Raw genomic sequence first — 18,212 nt, forward strand, 5'->3', positions numbered from 1 at the left:
TGGCATTCATCAGGAGTATTTAAGTTAAAAGGTGTTAACAAAAGTTGGTGGGAAGCTACGTAGCCATAGAATACAATATGCAACATTCAGATTGATTAAAACAACAAAGCACAACTGCAGCATATTAAACTGAGGATAATGAAACAAAGTTTGCATTGCTGGGTGGCTGCATCATAATTTAGATTTATTGTTTATTGCTAAACCTAAGTTGCTAAATGCAATTATCGCATTGTGTTAATTTTCAAACTAATAAATCAACAAGTCACTTTAATGCCAAAGTTAATACAGATCTTCTTTGTTACTATAGAAACAGACAGCGTCTCAGTGTTAAGAGTGCAGCTCAGTGCACATCACTGCATGATTTAATGGCCTCCTGCTAATGCAACTGTCTGAGCCTTTTCAGCTTTAAGACAACGTTGTCGTAACAAAAGCTCAAAGTGAGTAGACGACCTAGGAGTCTGAGATAGCAGTAAATAGAAGACTGTAGACCACTATATCAGTCCTTAGACACTGTCAAGTGTCGGTCTCCTTTGTTGACCCTTCGGAGGGCAGAGGGGGAAACTGGGAAGGTCAAAGGTTGGGAAGCAGAGGGCTAGACAATAGCTAATGATTAGATAGGAGTGTTTACAAAGAGCCTGAATGACTTAATACAGGGGTGACAGTCGAGACAGAATTATTGTACCTTATCTGCTCATGGTTTTCCATATTAATCATCAAGTTGTTTGGTCTATATAATGTCAGATAAGGGCAAATAGAGTGAGTCACATTTTCCAAGAGCATAAAAACATCTTCTTTTGTCCAACCAACAGTGAAAAACCCAAAGAATATTTACATTTTATATAAAACACAAAAATCTTACAACTATCTTCAAATTTAGAAGCAGGAAAAAGCAAGAATTCACATTTGCTTGGAAAATGACACAACGTATAATTTATTATTCAAATTGCTTCAGGTGTAAGATGGTTATTTGGCTACAGGGAACCGCAGTGACAAGACATTTTATGTTTTAAAGAGAACAGTGTTTCAGTGGTGAAGTCTGACTCAAACTGTGTGATATGTTTGGAACAACATTAGCATGTCTGAAATGTAATTGGTGCTTTTCCTCCCACTATGTCTCAGATTGTACTGTGTGTGTGTGTGTGTGTGTGTGTGTGTGTGTGTGTGTGTGTGTGTGTGTGTGTGTGTGTGTGTGTGTGTGTGTGTGTGTGTGTATTGGACCTAATGGCCTCCACAGGGACAGTAGCTTTCAGGCAGGAAAAGGGTTTTCATTATTCATTAGTGCCACTGGTGGCTCACTGGTTGATAGAGCTCAGAAAAAGCTCCACCCCCACTGCAATAATCATGCTGATGCATCTAAGCACAACATCCCTAACGCACAACTTCCCACAGTCCTTCAGTGCCCACGTGGCAGGCCAGGAGTTCGGTTTGTTGATGTCAGTTCATATTTATACACAGTCAGTCAGCAAACAGTGACTCTGTTCTCACAGGAGGATTTTATTCTTTTCTTTGGTTCTTCTGTTCTGCACTAAGACCAGAGGTGTCTGTGACTCAGGTAAAATATTAGAGAAGCTTTTAGTCTGTGTTGGGATTGAGAGCCGCATTTAAATTAAAAAGTTTATATTATAAAGATGTTTGACAGTTTTTTAAGCCTCCACATAAGCAACAGCCATGCATAGAATCATTGTTTCAGGTTGTCCTATCATATGTCCACCTGCCTGCCCCCTTTATATTAACATGATCAGATCATCGCTTTGGAGAAATGTCTGCATTTGGACATGACAACAGATAGGATGAACTGTTGAGATTTTGGTGGTCAAGGTCACATCCATTCTATTCTTGTAAATACAATATTCAGAGGGCACTTGGTAGGAAATCTCTTCCAATTTGGGCCAAAAGGTCCACTTGGACTTGGATTCACTGATTATCTTGGTCAGATGTATTAAGTCATCTGCTGGACGGTAATATCTTAGATTAGGAGTGTGACAAAGTAAAGTATTACATTTCAGCTTCTGATTGACTGAAAACACCTGATAAGGCAGGTAATCACTCGTGGGCAGGAAAGGGATAGTGGGAAAACAAGCAGGGCAGCAGTCCTTGAGGATCAGGGTTTAAAACTTCAGCTTTAAAAACACATCTTGTGTTGGGATACAGAAGTAAAAAAAAAAAATTACATTGCGTCACTGCCTAAATATATTCAGTGAAAATTCTAAATTTTTATGCAGGTTCAAGATTTTATATAATTGTAAGACAGGATGGTTTCAACATTGTCTTTTTGCATCTGTCATCTGCTACTTGTTCTTCACTTTGTATTTTTTAATGGAGATTGACATCAGAATTAGGTAAAACTTTGTTTTTTATGCTGTCATTAGAATAACAAATTTGTGCAGTAAACTTGTGCAGCTTTCTGATCTCTCTGAACGTTCTTCTTCTTGTTGATTTATTCATCAGATCATTAAACTCACTGGAGGATGCGGTGCCTTTTGTTGAGCAGCTTGTTGACAGACAGAAAAACACTCTGAATAAGTGAACAAAGAAAACGGTAACATTCAGAATAGATTCACAGAAGAAGAAGAAGAACAGAGCCGGAGGTTATGTTTAATGAAACAGAAAGGCATCCAGCTCTCTTTGCCAACATTCAGTCTGAACAATAGCTGACATACTTTCCTCCTGGCTCAGATACTTTTACATTTCGCCAAGTTTTCATCACCAATCCTCCACTGCAGATTAATGAAACTCTCATTGATGATATTTGGGCCCACCTCTCCAGGTGTTTCTACAGACCCACAGTCTGTTGATACTAATGTTGTGATTGGAAGATTGGAAGTTTATTTTGTGTAAAGACAAAGTGGCACGTTGACAGGTAGGATGGTGTTTGGACATGTAGACGGACAGACAAACCTGAGGGAGACATGTAGATAAAATGAGTCGTGACCTTGCACACAAATCAGTGTTTCTAAGGCTGTGTTAGTGTTTGTGCAGGTTGGCCATTCATCACTGTGAATATTTGTCTTTATTGACATGCATGCTGGTGCGTGTGTGCCTATTCATCTCTGTGAAACACACACTGGGAATAAAGGAGCCTTCTTTTCTGTGTCCCTGTGAGCCGGTGAGTATTTGAGTCTGTGGTGATGTCTCCGGCGGCCTTATGGCTGAGTGTTTGGTTGTGTTTCTATGGTGAGCAGAGCTGGAATGGTAAATTGTAGTGATGGTGTGAGCTCAGGCCTTTAGTCCGGGATGAGCCGCCTAAGGAGGGAGGAAAAACGTTTTCCGTTTCCCAACAGAATCCACAGCCTAATCCAGCCACAGCAAATTTATATGGTTTTCAAAAAAAAAAAAACCTCTAAAAAAAATAAAAATCACTAAATTGAATCAAATCACAGTTTACACTGAGTTTAAAGGTTTTAGAAAGAAGTAAAAGAGCAATAACTATTACTAAAACTCTTAAGACCATCTTGACACAGAACGCATGGCATAGGCAGGACATTAAGGCCCTTTATTTATAACTAGGGCTGTATTCTCTGTGGTATATTGTAAAAACTTTGCACCAAGATACAAATTAGTTTTATCTTTATATTAACAGTTTGCATGGACCCGATGTAATGTGGACATCTCACATGAGCCTACAAACAAGTTGTTTGGAAATATTTCAGCAACAAATAAGATTTGAATCAAACATTTGTGATTTGTCAATAGTCTCAGAAACCCAAATCAGCAAAGGGTGAAAACGTCAACTGGATATTTTTTTTACTGGCTCAAACACAAGAACCAGATTATTAGGAAATCATGGCCTTGAGGAGGCACAATAATCATCCCAACTAAACAAATGAATTTCTTTCTTGTAAACTTCACAATATAATCAGAAGATGTGAGAACCCTCACATAGATTATTTTTGAGATCACAGCAAAAAAAAAAAATGGCAGCAATGACATACAAAGTAAATGGTTGATGAGGTTTTTCCCCAACACATTCTGCTATTGTTGTGGTATTTCAGAGCTGCTGAGATCATTTGAATTTTACATGGTGAAAAGCCAGTATCTGAAGCCTTCAAGCCTGACAGAGAGGCAGTGACAACTCCAGTTCTCAATCTGCATCTATAAAGGAGACATTGAGGTACAATAATGAATGTAGGTCACCTGCATTTTAGATGTGCTGTGAGCCAAAACACAGTCACTGCAGTTATGATTCGTTAACGTTAGATTGTATCTATTATATTAGTAATGTGTTACATATGACAGATGAAAAATGCAGCTGAAACACAATATGTATACATAATATTTTAAGAAAAAAATATCTTAAAAAGATCTTTAAAAAGATCATAATCCTAACAGATTTTAATACTTAAAATTAGTTAGTAAAAATTTGTAAAAAAACATAAGTTGTGAGTTCCTCCAAAATGTCAAATTATTATTAAAGGATTAAGATAATTCAATGTAATGAAACCAATCACAATATATTTTAATGCAATGGAATTTATTGTATGACACTTGAAATTACATGATAAGTAGCTAGGATCATACCAAAGAAAAGATGTGATCCACATCTGCTTCTGTGTGGAGAGATCTGTGTGGTCTTTACTTATTTTTCCTGTAAAATGTTTCCCCTCTGTCAGCCTGCCTCAACCTGCTCCTGAAAAAAACTCCCTGTAGTTTTTAATTTTACTAAAAAAACATTGTCTAATAAAAGATTAGAAAAACACATGAGTTAAGGATATGAATATACGGTAAATCCCTTATTCTTCAGCCTGTTGAATGCCCACATTAACACATGGGAATATTCATGTTTACTGAACTGATTTCCATTGAACTGAAATGCTTTTATGTAAAGTAAAGATCAGTGTTCACCATGTTAAATATGATATATCATCCTTAAGACCACAAAAAGTTTTAAGAAGTATTTGTGTGCTTGATATATATATCAAAAAAATTTATTTAAATGCAGTGTTGGTTAGTTGGGAGTGCAATGTCCACAAATTTTAATTTGTTTGTTTTTAATTACTAGTAATTTATTTCTTCATTTAAAGTTAGGTTTGTTACACTTGACCTCAGGAATTTTAGCCTTAAATGAGTTTTAGAATAATAGTGAATCTTATTGAGTGTGTAAATTAAGCTCTATTTGTCCAGGAAGTCGTATTGAGATTGGCTGTATTAGACAGAGTCAAGAAAACCACAGAAAGCTAACTTGATAAAATACAACCCCAATTCCAAATGTGTTAACGTAAATAAAAACAGAATGCAATGATTTGCAAGTCTCATCAACCCATATTTTATTCACAAGAGAAAATAAAAAATATATCAGATGTTGGAAATGAGACATTTTATCATTTTGTGGAAAATATTAGCTCATTTTGAATTTGATGGCTGCAACACACCTCACAAAAGTTGGAAAAGGGTGATGTTTATCATTGTGTAGCATCCCCTCTTCTTTTAACAACTGTCTGTAAACGTCTGGGAAGTGAGGAGACCAGTTGCTGGAGTTTTAGGAGAGGAATGTTGTCTCATTCTTTTCTGATGCAGGATTCCAGCTGCTCAACAGTCGTGGGCCTTTGTTCCCGGATTTTTCATTTTATGATGGCCCAAATGTATCTATTGGTGAAAGGTCTGGACTGCAAACAGGCCAGTTCAGCACCTGGACTCTTCTCCTGTGAAGCCATGCTGTTGTGATGGATGCAGTATGTGGTTTAGCATTGTCTTGTCGAAATATTCAAGACCTTCCCTGAAAGAGACATTGTCTTGATGGGAGCATATAAGTTCTTTTCAGCATTGGTGCTGCCTTTCTAAATGTGTAAGCTGCCCACACCATAGGCACTAATGCTCCCCCACACCATCAGAGATGCAGGCTTTTGAATTGTACACTGATAACAAGCTGGATGGTCCCACTTCTCTTTAGTCCACAGGTAGTTCATGGTTTCCAAAAACTATTTCAAATTTTGATTCATCTGACTACGGAACAGTTTTGCATTTTGCCTCAGACCATTTTAAATGAGATTTCTCCTTTGCATGATAAAGCTTTAACTAACATTTGTGGATTGCATGGCAAAGCGTGTTTACATACAGTGATTTTTGGAAGTGTTCCTGAACCCATGCAGTGATGTCTAGAAGAGAATCATGCATGTTTTTAAGATCTAGTTTTGACCTTTGGCGTTGCACACAGAGGTTCCTCCTGATTCTCTGAATCTTTTGATGATATGATGTACTGTAGATAGTGCGGGGCGGCTGTAGCTCAGCTGGTAATGCAGAAAATAAACTTATCTTCCAATCACAACATTATTAACAACATACTGCACAGCTGGGGATAGGGACAGGCTGTGGGGTGTCTTGTCTTGCCCAGGGACACTTATATATGCAGTTGTGAAGAGCGGGGCACGAACTTCCGACCTTATGGTCAGTAGGCAGCTACTCTACCAACTGATCCACTTTGCGGCAATTACTTTTCCAATCTTTTGTTGCCCCTCTTGTGTTGATGTGTTGCTACCGTCAAATTCGGCAATGAGCTATTATTTTCCATGAAATGGTAAAATATCTCAGTTTCAACATCTAATGTTGTTTATGTTCTCGGGTGAATAAAATATGGGTTGATGAGATTTGCAAATCATTGCATTCTGTTTTCATTTCTGTTTTACATATCCTCCCAACTTCTTTGGAATTGAGGTTGTACTGAGGCTGACAGTATCAAAAACCTCTGGACAGATCTCCAGGGTGCAGCAAGCTCCTCACAAAGGAAAAGAAAAGACACATTAAGCAACTTTAGGGAATGTCATGGGGAATTTCAACAGTGGAAAGATCCAAGTCAAATATCGCTGTTGCCAGCAATCCCCAATAGGTTGTCTCCCACAACCACACTGCAATCAGAGAAAGATTTAGAGCCCTGTGATTGTTTGGGTCTCTGCAGGAATGTGACACTATCAGCAGGAATGTCATCTGTAACTCTTCTTGAACATTTGTGTAATTGCATGTTGGGGGCTAATTGTATTTCAAGCCACCAGTGCGTTCGAATTTGCAGGGATGACACCAGGAGAGAGTGGAGGAGGTGGGAGAAGGTGACAGTCTCCACGGAGAGGTTTGCAGTTCTGTCCGTGTCTCTCTGCCCTGCCTCCCCCCTCTCCTTCTTGAATTTGAGTAGTAGTGATGAGAGGTGAGGTCAAAAAGGGCCTTATTTGCCCAGAGAGAGGAGGGGATAGGCAGATGGAAAAGACAGAATGAGTCTGAGCCTTGTTGGTGAGGAGAAAAGATCCTGTCCTGTCTTTGAGAATTATATCCTTCTGCAAAAATCTTGATACCAGCTCACCCCACATGGTGTGACTTGCACAATGTTCTGACTCCATGAAAATAACCAGTCAGCTCATTGGCGCATATCTCCGTGCTCCCCATTCTCTGATTAGGCCCACGTAGATGTTTATTTGTATTGACACAGCAGCCTAATCCTGCCTTAAACTGCTGTGTAGTGGATGTAAATACGATTCAAGTCATACTTTAAACCATAGCAAATATAAAACTGCGTGTTTACAAATAGCGTGCACCCCGTTAGATATTACTGCTATGTATGCACAAGATGCAATTCCATATATTCCCCGTGGGTCAGTATCAAAAGATCTTGGCAGCAGCTTCAAATTACAACTACAATAGTGGAAAGTTTTGGGACAGAAATTATTGAGCTTGTCTACAAGTACCCACATCTACATGTTGTGTTGCTGTTTTTTCTGCCGTAATCTCCAGAATAAACTCTTTGAGTGTTGCCATTGCTTTTGTTTACATTGTGGAAAAGCAGAAGTTCATGATGAAGAATTTTTTTTTTTTTGCAGTTGTTTTTTTGTTTGTTTTTCTCTTTGCATTTATTTGTAGTTTTTTTCTCTTTTTGGCTGTGTTGCATGTGTTCTTTGCATATTATTGCTTAAAGTGATGACTTTTACTTTAACTAGTATTAACAGTTACCTCATGCAGAGGCGCTGGTCCAAGGGCTCCTCCTCTCTAGTAGACAGGTTTAGTAACCCATTTATGGGCTTAAGGAAGAAGGCAGAGTAGGAAAGTTAAAATGCCTAGTGACTTTCTGGTGCTAAATCAAACCCAGAGGTTTACAAAAAATGTAAAATACAAGAATATGGTCACACATTTATTATATATAACCCAAACTAAGCTGTTATTACGTGCTGTTTTAGTACCAGTACAGTACTACCTAAGTCTTGGGTATGTTGGGTTTTTTTTGGAGGAGCTTCAACTGACTTCACCTTTGTTCTTAACTCTCTCTGACTGCCTCTCTGTGATCCTCAGTTAATGTTGACATGTCTCTACTGTATGTGGGAGTCTTAATTAGCAGCCTTTAGGGAGTCCACTCTTCTTTTAAACTAATTATTTTGCTCCTGCAATTTCCCCACTACAGTAGCAAGACTTAAGATTCAAACCTCAGGCAGCTGTTTCTTGTGGAAGATGACTTCTGATATTGAACTCCTTGTGATGACTAGAGGATTCCTTCTTTTTCTCCTCTGTCCTGCTCTTTGAATTCTCTCTCAGTGATGCATCCATTACTGTTGGAACATCCCCCGGCACAGTCTATTACTGTGCCCACATGAATGCTATCGCTCACATTACGCAACAGGACAAAAGGAAGCAAGAGCACTAAAAACCGACCCTTAAAACCAGCTCCCTTCTCTGCCTCTATTTGTTTTTTTCTTTCTTCTCTCCCCCGTAGAGCTCTGATTTCTCTGCCTGATTTATTTACAGACGGCCACATGTAGCCCATAGCTTTTTTTTCCCTCTCCTGTCTTTACTTTACATGTGGGGGAGGGTGGTTACATGTGAAGAGTTTGATGCATTGTATATATCATCCATGAATTGTCTGTAACCGCTTATCCTGTTCTGGATACACCAGGTTGCCAAACAGACAACCATTCACTCTCACATTCACAATTACAGGCATTTAGAGTCACCAATTAACCAAACATACATGTCAGTGCACTGCGGGGTAAAAATGGAGTACTCGGAGGAAACGCATGCAAAGAACATGCAAACTCCACCCAGAAAGGCAGCAGGTAGATTTGAACTGGTGCTCTTTTAGCTGTGAGGCAGCACCACTAACCACTCCACCACCATGCTGCCCTGAGGAGGCACAGATAATAATAATAACTTGTCTACAAAACAATCTGTTTGCTTTAGGCAATTTATATTTTGTTACCTGTTTAATCATTTAGGATGTAAAGTTCTTCATAAAAGAGAGCCCGTGGCAATTGCAAAAGATTGAGCTGATAATACTGATTACCTGGATCAGGTGTGTTTAGTCAATCAGCAGTGTAGTGCTGGGATAATTAAAGACAAGCAGGGCTGTGGCCCTCAAGGACATGGATAACTTCCATTCGGTTACGGTAAAGAGCTAAGTAAATGCAATATGTCAACGATTGTTCTCAGTATAGTGAGACCTATGTGTGTTCATGTATGAAACAAAAGGTTGAATTAGTGATGATTCTCTAGTCTGTTTGGACTTGCTGCTCGAGTGTGGACAGGAGACAGGAGGGAGAGTGAGAATATTGTGTTACAGTGTGAGTCAGACGCCGACCTGCAGATACAGGTATATTATAGTACACCTGGGAACACATCTCCACATTGGTCACACCCTTTATGGAAAACTACTTCAGAAGCATCGCTCAGACTCATTGAATTACTGCTGCTGTGTGAATATACAGACAGAAACCTGCAGAAACACTATTATGTGACTTTTCTGATTTGGGAGAAAGCAAAATGATTCTTAGTTATATACACAAAATAAGTTCAGTTTCCACACTTCTATCCCAAGACATAAGAGAAGAAAAGAGAGATCAGTTTGTCTGTTCCAGATTGAGATTAATAACCAAACTCTCTTATCTAATTGGGAAAGTTTGTGTGAGTCTTGTTAAACAACAAAGTCCTGGTTTTCCAATCAGTCTCTAGTATGTTTGAAAGGGACTGTTTATATTTATTGTATTTATAGTCTTGTTTGAGCTCTCTAAATTAAAGCATCAGCCGACAGTGTGTGATCTGAAGTGCTGCGGTTCATTTTAGTGCTTCTGAAACTCAAACTGGATCCAGCTGGTGGTTGCTTACTGTGGTAAAAGGCTTAGGTTTAAAAAATACAGCTCTTGTCAGTCCTTTTCTCTGTGTCAGACATGTGTCTTTATAATCCTTCTCTCTCTGTCTGTCTCTTTAAAAGTCGGCACACACTGACCAACTGTACGACCAATTCTGAATGTGATTACGTTGCGACAACTGGTTGGAGGTAGTTGGTCGCTGTTAGTGCCAGTCTGACTCAGTACTGCTGATCGTTGGCAGAGAAATCGTTACATGTTTTACCATGTTTAATATTTGCCACCAATGACGTCACAACCTAGGAAGACCTACAGTAACTTCAGCGTTACCGAAACGTAGCATTGTTTTATAGTTATTTTTTATGGTTTCCCTCTATAGGCTCAATACTCTGTGATGTCCTGGCCTTTAACATCTACGGTTTAGCTGCTTTACTTCATCCTCGTTCTTTTGAAAGCAAATTGTTTAGTTTAAAGGTCTGTTCTCGCAGGATTTGAAGTATGCCGATCTCCAGAACGTCCAGACATTCTGGCGGGTCATTCAGTGGGTCGCCCACAGTCATTGTGTGTGCACTATTTCCAGACTATGAGAGACTAGATATCTGTGATAGTTGGTAGAAATAGTGTGTGAACTGTTCGGTCTTTGATAGTCTTTGCTATTAGCTCTCTAGGTGTGTGCCCATCTTTATTCTCCCTGCTTGTGAACTTTAACCTCTCCATCTCAGGTTTTCAGCCCTGCACCATGCTGCTCTCACGGGGACCACAGAGCTGCTCTCTGCACTGCTGGAGGCTCAGGCCACTGTGGATATCAAGGACAGCAATGGTAAGATTCCTGTACATTTACATTTCGTCTTTTGGCAGATGCTTAAATGCAAAGCGACTTACAAGTGAGAAGCACACAACAGGAGCAGCTTGGTTCAATGTCTTTCCCAGGACCACTGTTCTTGTTTTCTTTTTTAATGGAAACGAAATATTTGTAAGGTGTTTTTAAAGATATACTTGTTCATTCAGTGGGATCAGGGCTGAGAGCCACATTAGTTTGGGTCCAAACATAAGATTTGTTCACAGTAACATGTTAAGAAAATAAAAATAAAAAATAAAAAAGATAATGAATAATCTAGAATAATGAATAATCTAGAAGCAATGTTTTCAGTGAACCCCTTTTTCAGGAACACCATATTTTAGAAATGCCTTAAGGGAATTTCTTCGTTATTGACATAAACAGCCTCTTAGACTCAGGAATAAACTGAATATAGTTTGATAGTCAAAGTTTAAAACTCAAGGTCACTGTAACCTCACATCTATCACATTCTCACTTAGGCAAAACTTCAGGAAGACTGAGGGAATTTTATTACATTTGGCACAAATTGAGCTGATTAGCATTGGAGTCTGCAAACACATGCATGTAAACTGCAGTTTACACAAGGCATGCATGAACGCTTATTTTAGTTAATTTCTTTTTACATTTTTAACGATTAGAAACATAAAATCAAAGACTAAGAATTACCGGACTGGTTTATTATCCTAATGATATGTCTAAAAATACATTAGAAGATTTAATGCTATATAAAATAAAGATATAAATTAGTATAATAGGAATTAAACAATGTTAAAAAGCATAACCACTTTGTGGCCTTTAGATTTCATTAGATTTTTCTCAGTTATAAACAGTACACAAGCCACTTGGTTGTGTCATATCGGTAGATATCTGGGACAAACGTTACTGGGTCTTGGTACTGCTGAAAGGACCCACATAAATTTAATTTTATGTTTATCACTGAGTCACATGAATCACATGACCTGTGCGTTTGTGTGCGTGTGTACTAACTACTGTCTTCTACATACAGTGGCTGATACTCTAATCATGAATAAACCTTAAAAACCTGGTATGTCGGGGGGGAAAAAAAGAGCATTGGGGTGGAATAAAGTGAAGATATGAGCCCTGCTATGTCATCAACTGTGGTCTCCCTTTGACATCATATTGGGGATATACAAAGATAAGCCCTTAAAATGACCCTTATACATGATCCTACCGTTCTGAAACATCCTGTTCGAGTCTCAGTTGTGCATCAGCAGGTTCCTTCTCTTCACATTTAGTAAAGGGAAAAGGTATTATTTATTAGTCCATGGCTGCGGGTGAACGTGAAGGCCACAGATAGTAGGGGCTCATGAATAATTTTATGTTAACAACATACAAACAAATTGAATGAAGACAGAATTCAATCTGGGCTATATGTAAAGATTACTGTAGACAAATCTGAATAACCATAGCTAAATAAAAAGTCAAAGATATGTTTAAAATAAAAATAAATATTTTAATAAATGTGTCAACCTTACAACCTTATTCGGGAAATGCAGTTTCACAAAGCTAATAATGATGCAGAACACCTATAAGGTTTTCTCATTACAACACAAATCTAATTGTTTGGGGCAGCAGGTTGTGTTGTATTGCATTTGCATTGCATTTATAGTAACATGTAATGACTAATTAATTTTTTATTAACGTGTGACACATGCAGGAATGCGTCCACTGCATTATGCAGCCTGGCAGGGAAAAGCTGAATCTGTTCTGATGCTGCTTCGTGCTGGAGCCTCAGTTAATGGCGTTTCTCTCGATGGACACATCCCTCTGCACCTGGCGGCTCAGTACGGACACTATGAAGTGGTGAGTCTGCAGCTACTACATTAATACAATATTTAACTGACCTATGAATTCTGTTGTTTATTTGCATAAGCAACATATAAAACATAATATGATTAAAGAATTGGTCAAATGTGGAAATTTAAAAACGATTAACACTTAACTTTTTTGATTTAAAGCCTACTACATCCGAGTTTAAAAGTATATTATGACATGTCTCAGTATGTAGTCGCTTTGACAAACGTCTCTTTTAATTATTCGAAATATGCTTGAAAAGTAATATGGTTTGGAGTGAATTTAGTTTTAATTTTAATTTCTGTTTGCTGTGTGTGTGTGTGTGCATGCGCACCTGTGTGTGTATGAGTAGGCCTCGGTGTGTGCATGTGTGTAAGAGGAGTTCTTGGTGTGATTGAATGTTTGGGTAGAATATGAGGGTGATTTTGGAAGAGGGTGCTGGGTAGATGTGGGGTGATCAGCTTTTATATGTGATTATAAGTGACCCTGGTTTTGTGCTGTCATCCGTCTTAGAAGGACAGATGTGAGCATAAACACGAGGGGATCTTTGGAATTATGAAATGAACACTGTAGTTTTTCTTTTCAGAGTACTTCTTTTATCATGCACTACTCATTTATTTTAGGCTAGGATTAGTATGAATGTCGAGTTGTCAAGCTTCTTCACTTTGTATCTGTATCTATCTATATCCATAGACGCTAAACCCCCAATAGCCCTTTCCCATCCCCAGCTGTGCAGTGCCGGTCCACCTATCTATCTAGCTATAGATAGATATACATATACACACACACACACACAGTCATGGCCATGTGTTGTTTGCACAGATACAACACAAAAAACAGAAGAAAAGTCAAACTTGATAATAGTTCACACGGAACTCAAAAATGTACAAAATTATTGGCACCCTTATCTTAATATTTGGTAACACCCCCCTATATAAACCCCTAAAACTAACTGAAATCAATTGCTTCCTGTACCCATGAATGAGTTTCTTAAACCTCTCTACTGGAATTTTGGACCACTCTTCTTTTGCAAACTGCTCCAGGTCATTCAGATTTGAAGGAGGCCTTCTCCCAACTGCTGTTTTGAGATCTCTTAAGATCTCTTAAGATCTGGACTCATTGCTGGCCATTTCTGAACTCTCCAGCACTTTGTTTGTAACCATTTCTGAGTGCTTTCTGAAGGGTGTTTCGGGTCATTGTCCTGCTGGAAGACCCATGACCTCTAGTGGAGATGCAGCTTCCTGACACTGGCCACTACGTTAATCAGGGTTCTTTATCCACCATTCTAATTTTTTATTAATTTCTGTCCAGATACAGGGAGGTTAGCTACAGACCCATGGGCTGTTAACCTCTTGATGATATTATATGAGTGGACACAGGAACATTAAGATCTCTGGAGATGGACTTGAGATTGTCCATGTTTTTCCATAATTTTTTTTCTCTCAAATCCAGAGACACCTCTTTAACACTTCTTCCTCTTCTCCATGCTCAGTGTTGACACAAGTCAACTTTTCTCCATTTTAACTGGCTGCAAGTGTGATTACCATATTGCCCACAACTGTTACTTGCCACAGGTTTGTCTAAATACAAAGTACAGCAGCATCGAATGCTTGAAAAACAATTATTTCTAACAATTTTGACAAGGTGCCAGTAATTTTGTCCAGTGCATTTTTGAGTTCTGTGTGAACTTTTATCAAGTCTGACCTTTCTTCTCTGTTTTTTGTGTTGTTCCAGTGCAAACAAAAACAATAAGTATGTGAATACCAATACATTTGCAATTGGAACAATTTTCTGAGAGAAGGGTTGGATTTTCTGACAGACTACAGAAATAGAAGGGCTCCGATATTTTTGGCCATGATACACACACTAAGATTAATTTACTGTGGGGCCATCAACATCAGGAGATGGATCACATTATAGTATTTTCTTTTTATTTATGTTTATTATATTTCCTTTTATTTATACAGCTTTTCTGAAAATGGGGTGTTTATATTATTTATTATGAATGTGCATGTGTGAGTGAATTAGCAACAACCCACCTTGTCTTTTTTAAATCTTAGGTCTTCTGTTTGAAATAACGCCCTGAGTCTATTTAATCCATCCTGCAGGGTCCCTGCATAGCTGTGATAATAACCCCCAACTGTATTGTTCATCCAGGCTTTGTCAGCCCAGAGCATGTAAGAGTTGACATCACATTATTGACTGAATGGTAGTGAAACATTATCCACATTACAGCACTGACATAAGACAACCCTTTGAGAGCTGAGGTGCTGCTACTCATCGCAGGTGCTTTATCTGGTAAAGGTTAAATTTTGATCCCTTTGCACATGGCCAGGCTAGTTGTTTCCTTCTTGCTTAACTCTCTACTTAGGAAACAAACTTTATTTTACTAACATTTGTACTTCTCCTTTGCAATAAAAATGTTGTGTGATTGTTTTTTTTTTCAGTCTGAAATGCTGCTGCAGCATCAGTCCAAACCCTGTCTGGTCAACAAGGCCAAGAAGACCCCTCTGGATTTGGCCTGTGAGTTTGGAAGGGTTAAGGTAGGCTTTTTCTAGTTACGGAAACATAAACCTCTTGTTGTGGTGACAACCATATTTAGTTCCTTTTTAGGCACTAAAACATGTCCACATAATGTAAATCAATACCTTTTGGTTTATAGGGGAGGTTTAAATTAAGGTTAGAGTTATAGTTAATAGTGAGGTTAGGGCAAGTTTCCAGAGAAGAGTAATGTAATTGTCAGTCTAAGTGATGGAAACTTGCTTTTGAGTGTTAACTGATCTTTCTAACACTGCACTGCTCTTGATAAAAAGTCACAGCTGTACAAACGCAAACATGCACAAACAGTCTGACACACACGCACGTCAGTCACAAAGGTTTGTCACCTTTTCAGTCACTCAGTTTGTTTTGTCAGTTTGTCAGAAATGACATAAAAATGAAGTCTGATTCCCACTCGCTGTTTCAAACTGAGATATCTTTAGAGTGTGTGTGTGTGTGTGTGTGTGCGTGTGTTTGTGAGATCCTCAGCTGCTACTTACTGGTAGTGGGGTGTGTCAGTGGCAGCTGCTGTGTTTCCATTCAGCTCACTCTGTTTGTCCTTCTGTTTTTAAGGACAGACTTTAACCATGTTTGTACAGTTGCTGTAAAAGTATTCTGATGCAACAGCTACTGTCATTGTTTGCCACAATGTAAACATGTTCTACGTTAATTCAGTCATGCTGGGAAGCTGTACCTCAAAAAACATGAAACTAGTAAATAAAGTCTGAACAGTAAATAAATCTGAACATTACAAAATGTAGTTTTTTTTTCTTTTGGGGTTTCACTTGTGTCTTTAGTCAGTTGATTTAACTGAAAAAACAAATTGTCTCCTTGTCAGCAGCCTTGCAGAAACATCTCATTTCTACCACTCTAACTCTGAATATACATTGTGATCAGACATGTGTTATAGCTTGTCTGTAATGACAAACAGCTTTCAAACATCTGCTCATTCTCTCATAAAAAAACATCTGTAAATCAGTTAGAACTTGTTGGCCGAGACAGTAGAACCTGAAATCACAATGACAAAATAAAATGTGAATTAGTTTTATCTCTGAAGTGATAAGACTTGTGGTTCTAGCTGTGACTCATTTTGTCTGTTGTCAAACATCTTGATTAATTTAAAGTTCAGTGCTTTGGGTCACTTATGTATTCTGTCATACTCACCTGCAGTGTCTCTTAATGCAGTGTGCTTTTCTTACATTGTTGTCGAAGTTGAAGTTGAAGCTTTATCTTATCGGTGTCTTCACGTTTTTCTCTTTCCTTGACTCCTCTGGCCTCCCTCAGGTGGCCCAGCTGTTACTTAACAGTAACATGGTTACAGCATTGTTGGAAGATGAGAGGAAGGAGCCGACAGATTCGGCCTTCACCACCCCGCTGCACCTTGCTGCCCGCAATGGACATAAAGACATCATACGGTAAGACCTGTGGTTGAAAACAGGTGTATGTTTGTGGACAACATCCACTCCCCCAAAAAAATTATTGGAATGTCAAAGCTTATTTATTGGTTGCAAGATAAGATGAAAACAAAAAGGCAATATAAAAAAATCTATATGAATAATAAAAACCTAAAAATACAAATAAGAATACAATCACCAAACAAACAATTCCACTAGGGTTCATGTTATTGCACAGTGTTACAATCATTAGTAGGAATGTATATTATAGTGAGTATTGGTTTACTGGGAGCAGCTGTGTTTGAAAGGTCGGACAGCAGCAGGGAGAAAGACCTACGATATCGTAACAGTCTGTCACTGATGGAGCTGCTCAGAGATCTCACTATTTCAGACAGGGAGTTGGATTCATTTTCCAGCAAGGATGATAGGTTGCCTACCATCCTTATACAGTCTCTTCCTCTCTGCTGTAAAGATACTGCTGCACCAGCAGACCACTCTATAAAAGCTGGCTGAGGCCACCACTGAGTCAAAAAGGTCTTTAGTAGTGCTCCTTGCACTCCAAAAGACCTTAGTCTCGTCTGCAGAAAGAGTTTGCCCAGTCGTTTCCTATGAAAAAATAAATATAAAAATATAAAGTGCGTCTGTTATCTTTTCAGTCCAGTTTATTGTTTGGGTGAACACCCAGGTATTTGTAAGAGTTCATTCTCTCAATGTCCTTTCCTCGGGTGTTCACCGGTGATGGTGAAGAGTGCGTATGCCTGCAGGTGTTCACCACCAGCGCTTTAGTTTTCCCTGCACTGAGGCAGATGTTGGATGAAAGTTTAGAATTGTAGCTTTTATTTGATATGAATTAAGTGTTTAAATTACAAAATACATCAAACAGGATAGAACATAGCACCTTTGTATCAAATCACCCAAATTTGATCTCAACCATAGGTATTGAAACAGACAGTTTTCATACATTAAATTCGAGTACATGAAACAATAGTTGGTTGCAAATCCCTTGTTACATCAGGTGCATCAATCCTGCAAGTTACTGATATCAACACATTATTGGTTCGTCTTTAGATCTGATTTCCTGGCTTTTGTTGCATCCTCATTGAGTTGTTAGTTTTGGGGGTCTCTTCTTCAGCATTTGAAATGCATGTTCACTCAGTTTAAGCTCTGCTGATTGACTTGACCATTTTGAAACCATAGACTTTTCCTTACGATAAAGTCCTGTGTTGATTTGGCAGCAACCATTACTGGATCATTGTCTGGCTGCATCATAAAGCCCCTCCTTGTTGCTATGGGTAACAAGAAAGAACTGTCAGTCACATTTTCAAGTACTTCTGGAAGAGAGAATGTGATTTTAAAAAAGTGTTTTGTTTTATGTTTATGTTTTAAACTTATTGAAGTCAAAATACTATCCAAAAAGAGACTGGTGTCTTGGTGTGAAATCACAATACATTTAGAAACTGTTGATATTGAGTGGATTATTTCTGGTCCAGTGTTCCTTCTCTTCAGATCAAATCTAATACAATACCACAGTGAAAAGCCTCCGACCTATCAGTAAGGTCACTCTGGTCTTGGTGTCCT

At 38.5% G+C, this 18,212-nt stretch overlaps 1 protein-coding gene across 8 annotated transcripts in view; it reads left to right on the forward strand.

Moving 5' to 3' along the window:
* The window catches only part of LOC137099349 (caskin-2-like), a 65,044-nt gene that overhangs the window by 30,620 nt on the left and 16,212 nt on the right, over positions 1-18,212 (forward strand). For all 8 annotated transcript variants that reach the window (XM_067476073.1, XM_067476077.1, XM_067476075.1 and 5 more), the window contains exons 4-7: positions 10,772-10,869; positions 12,566-12,711; positions 15,150-15,245; positions 16,525-16,655. In XM_067476073.1, the coding sequence (XP_067332174.1) occupies positions 10,772-10,869; positions 12,566-12,711; positions 15,150-15,245; positions 16,525-16,655 (471 nt within the window). The remainder of the gene's footprint in view (positions 1-10,771; positions 10,870-12,565; positions 12,712-15,149; positions 15,246-16,524; positions 16,656-18,212) is intronic.

Source organism: Channa argus, chromosome 15 (genome assembly GCF_033026475.1).
Source record: "Channa argus isolate prfri chromosome 15, Channa argus male v1.0, whole genome shotgun sequence".
Classification (NCBI taxonomy): Eukaryota; Metazoa; Chordata; class Actinopteri; order Anabantiformes; family Channidae; genus Channa; species Channa argus.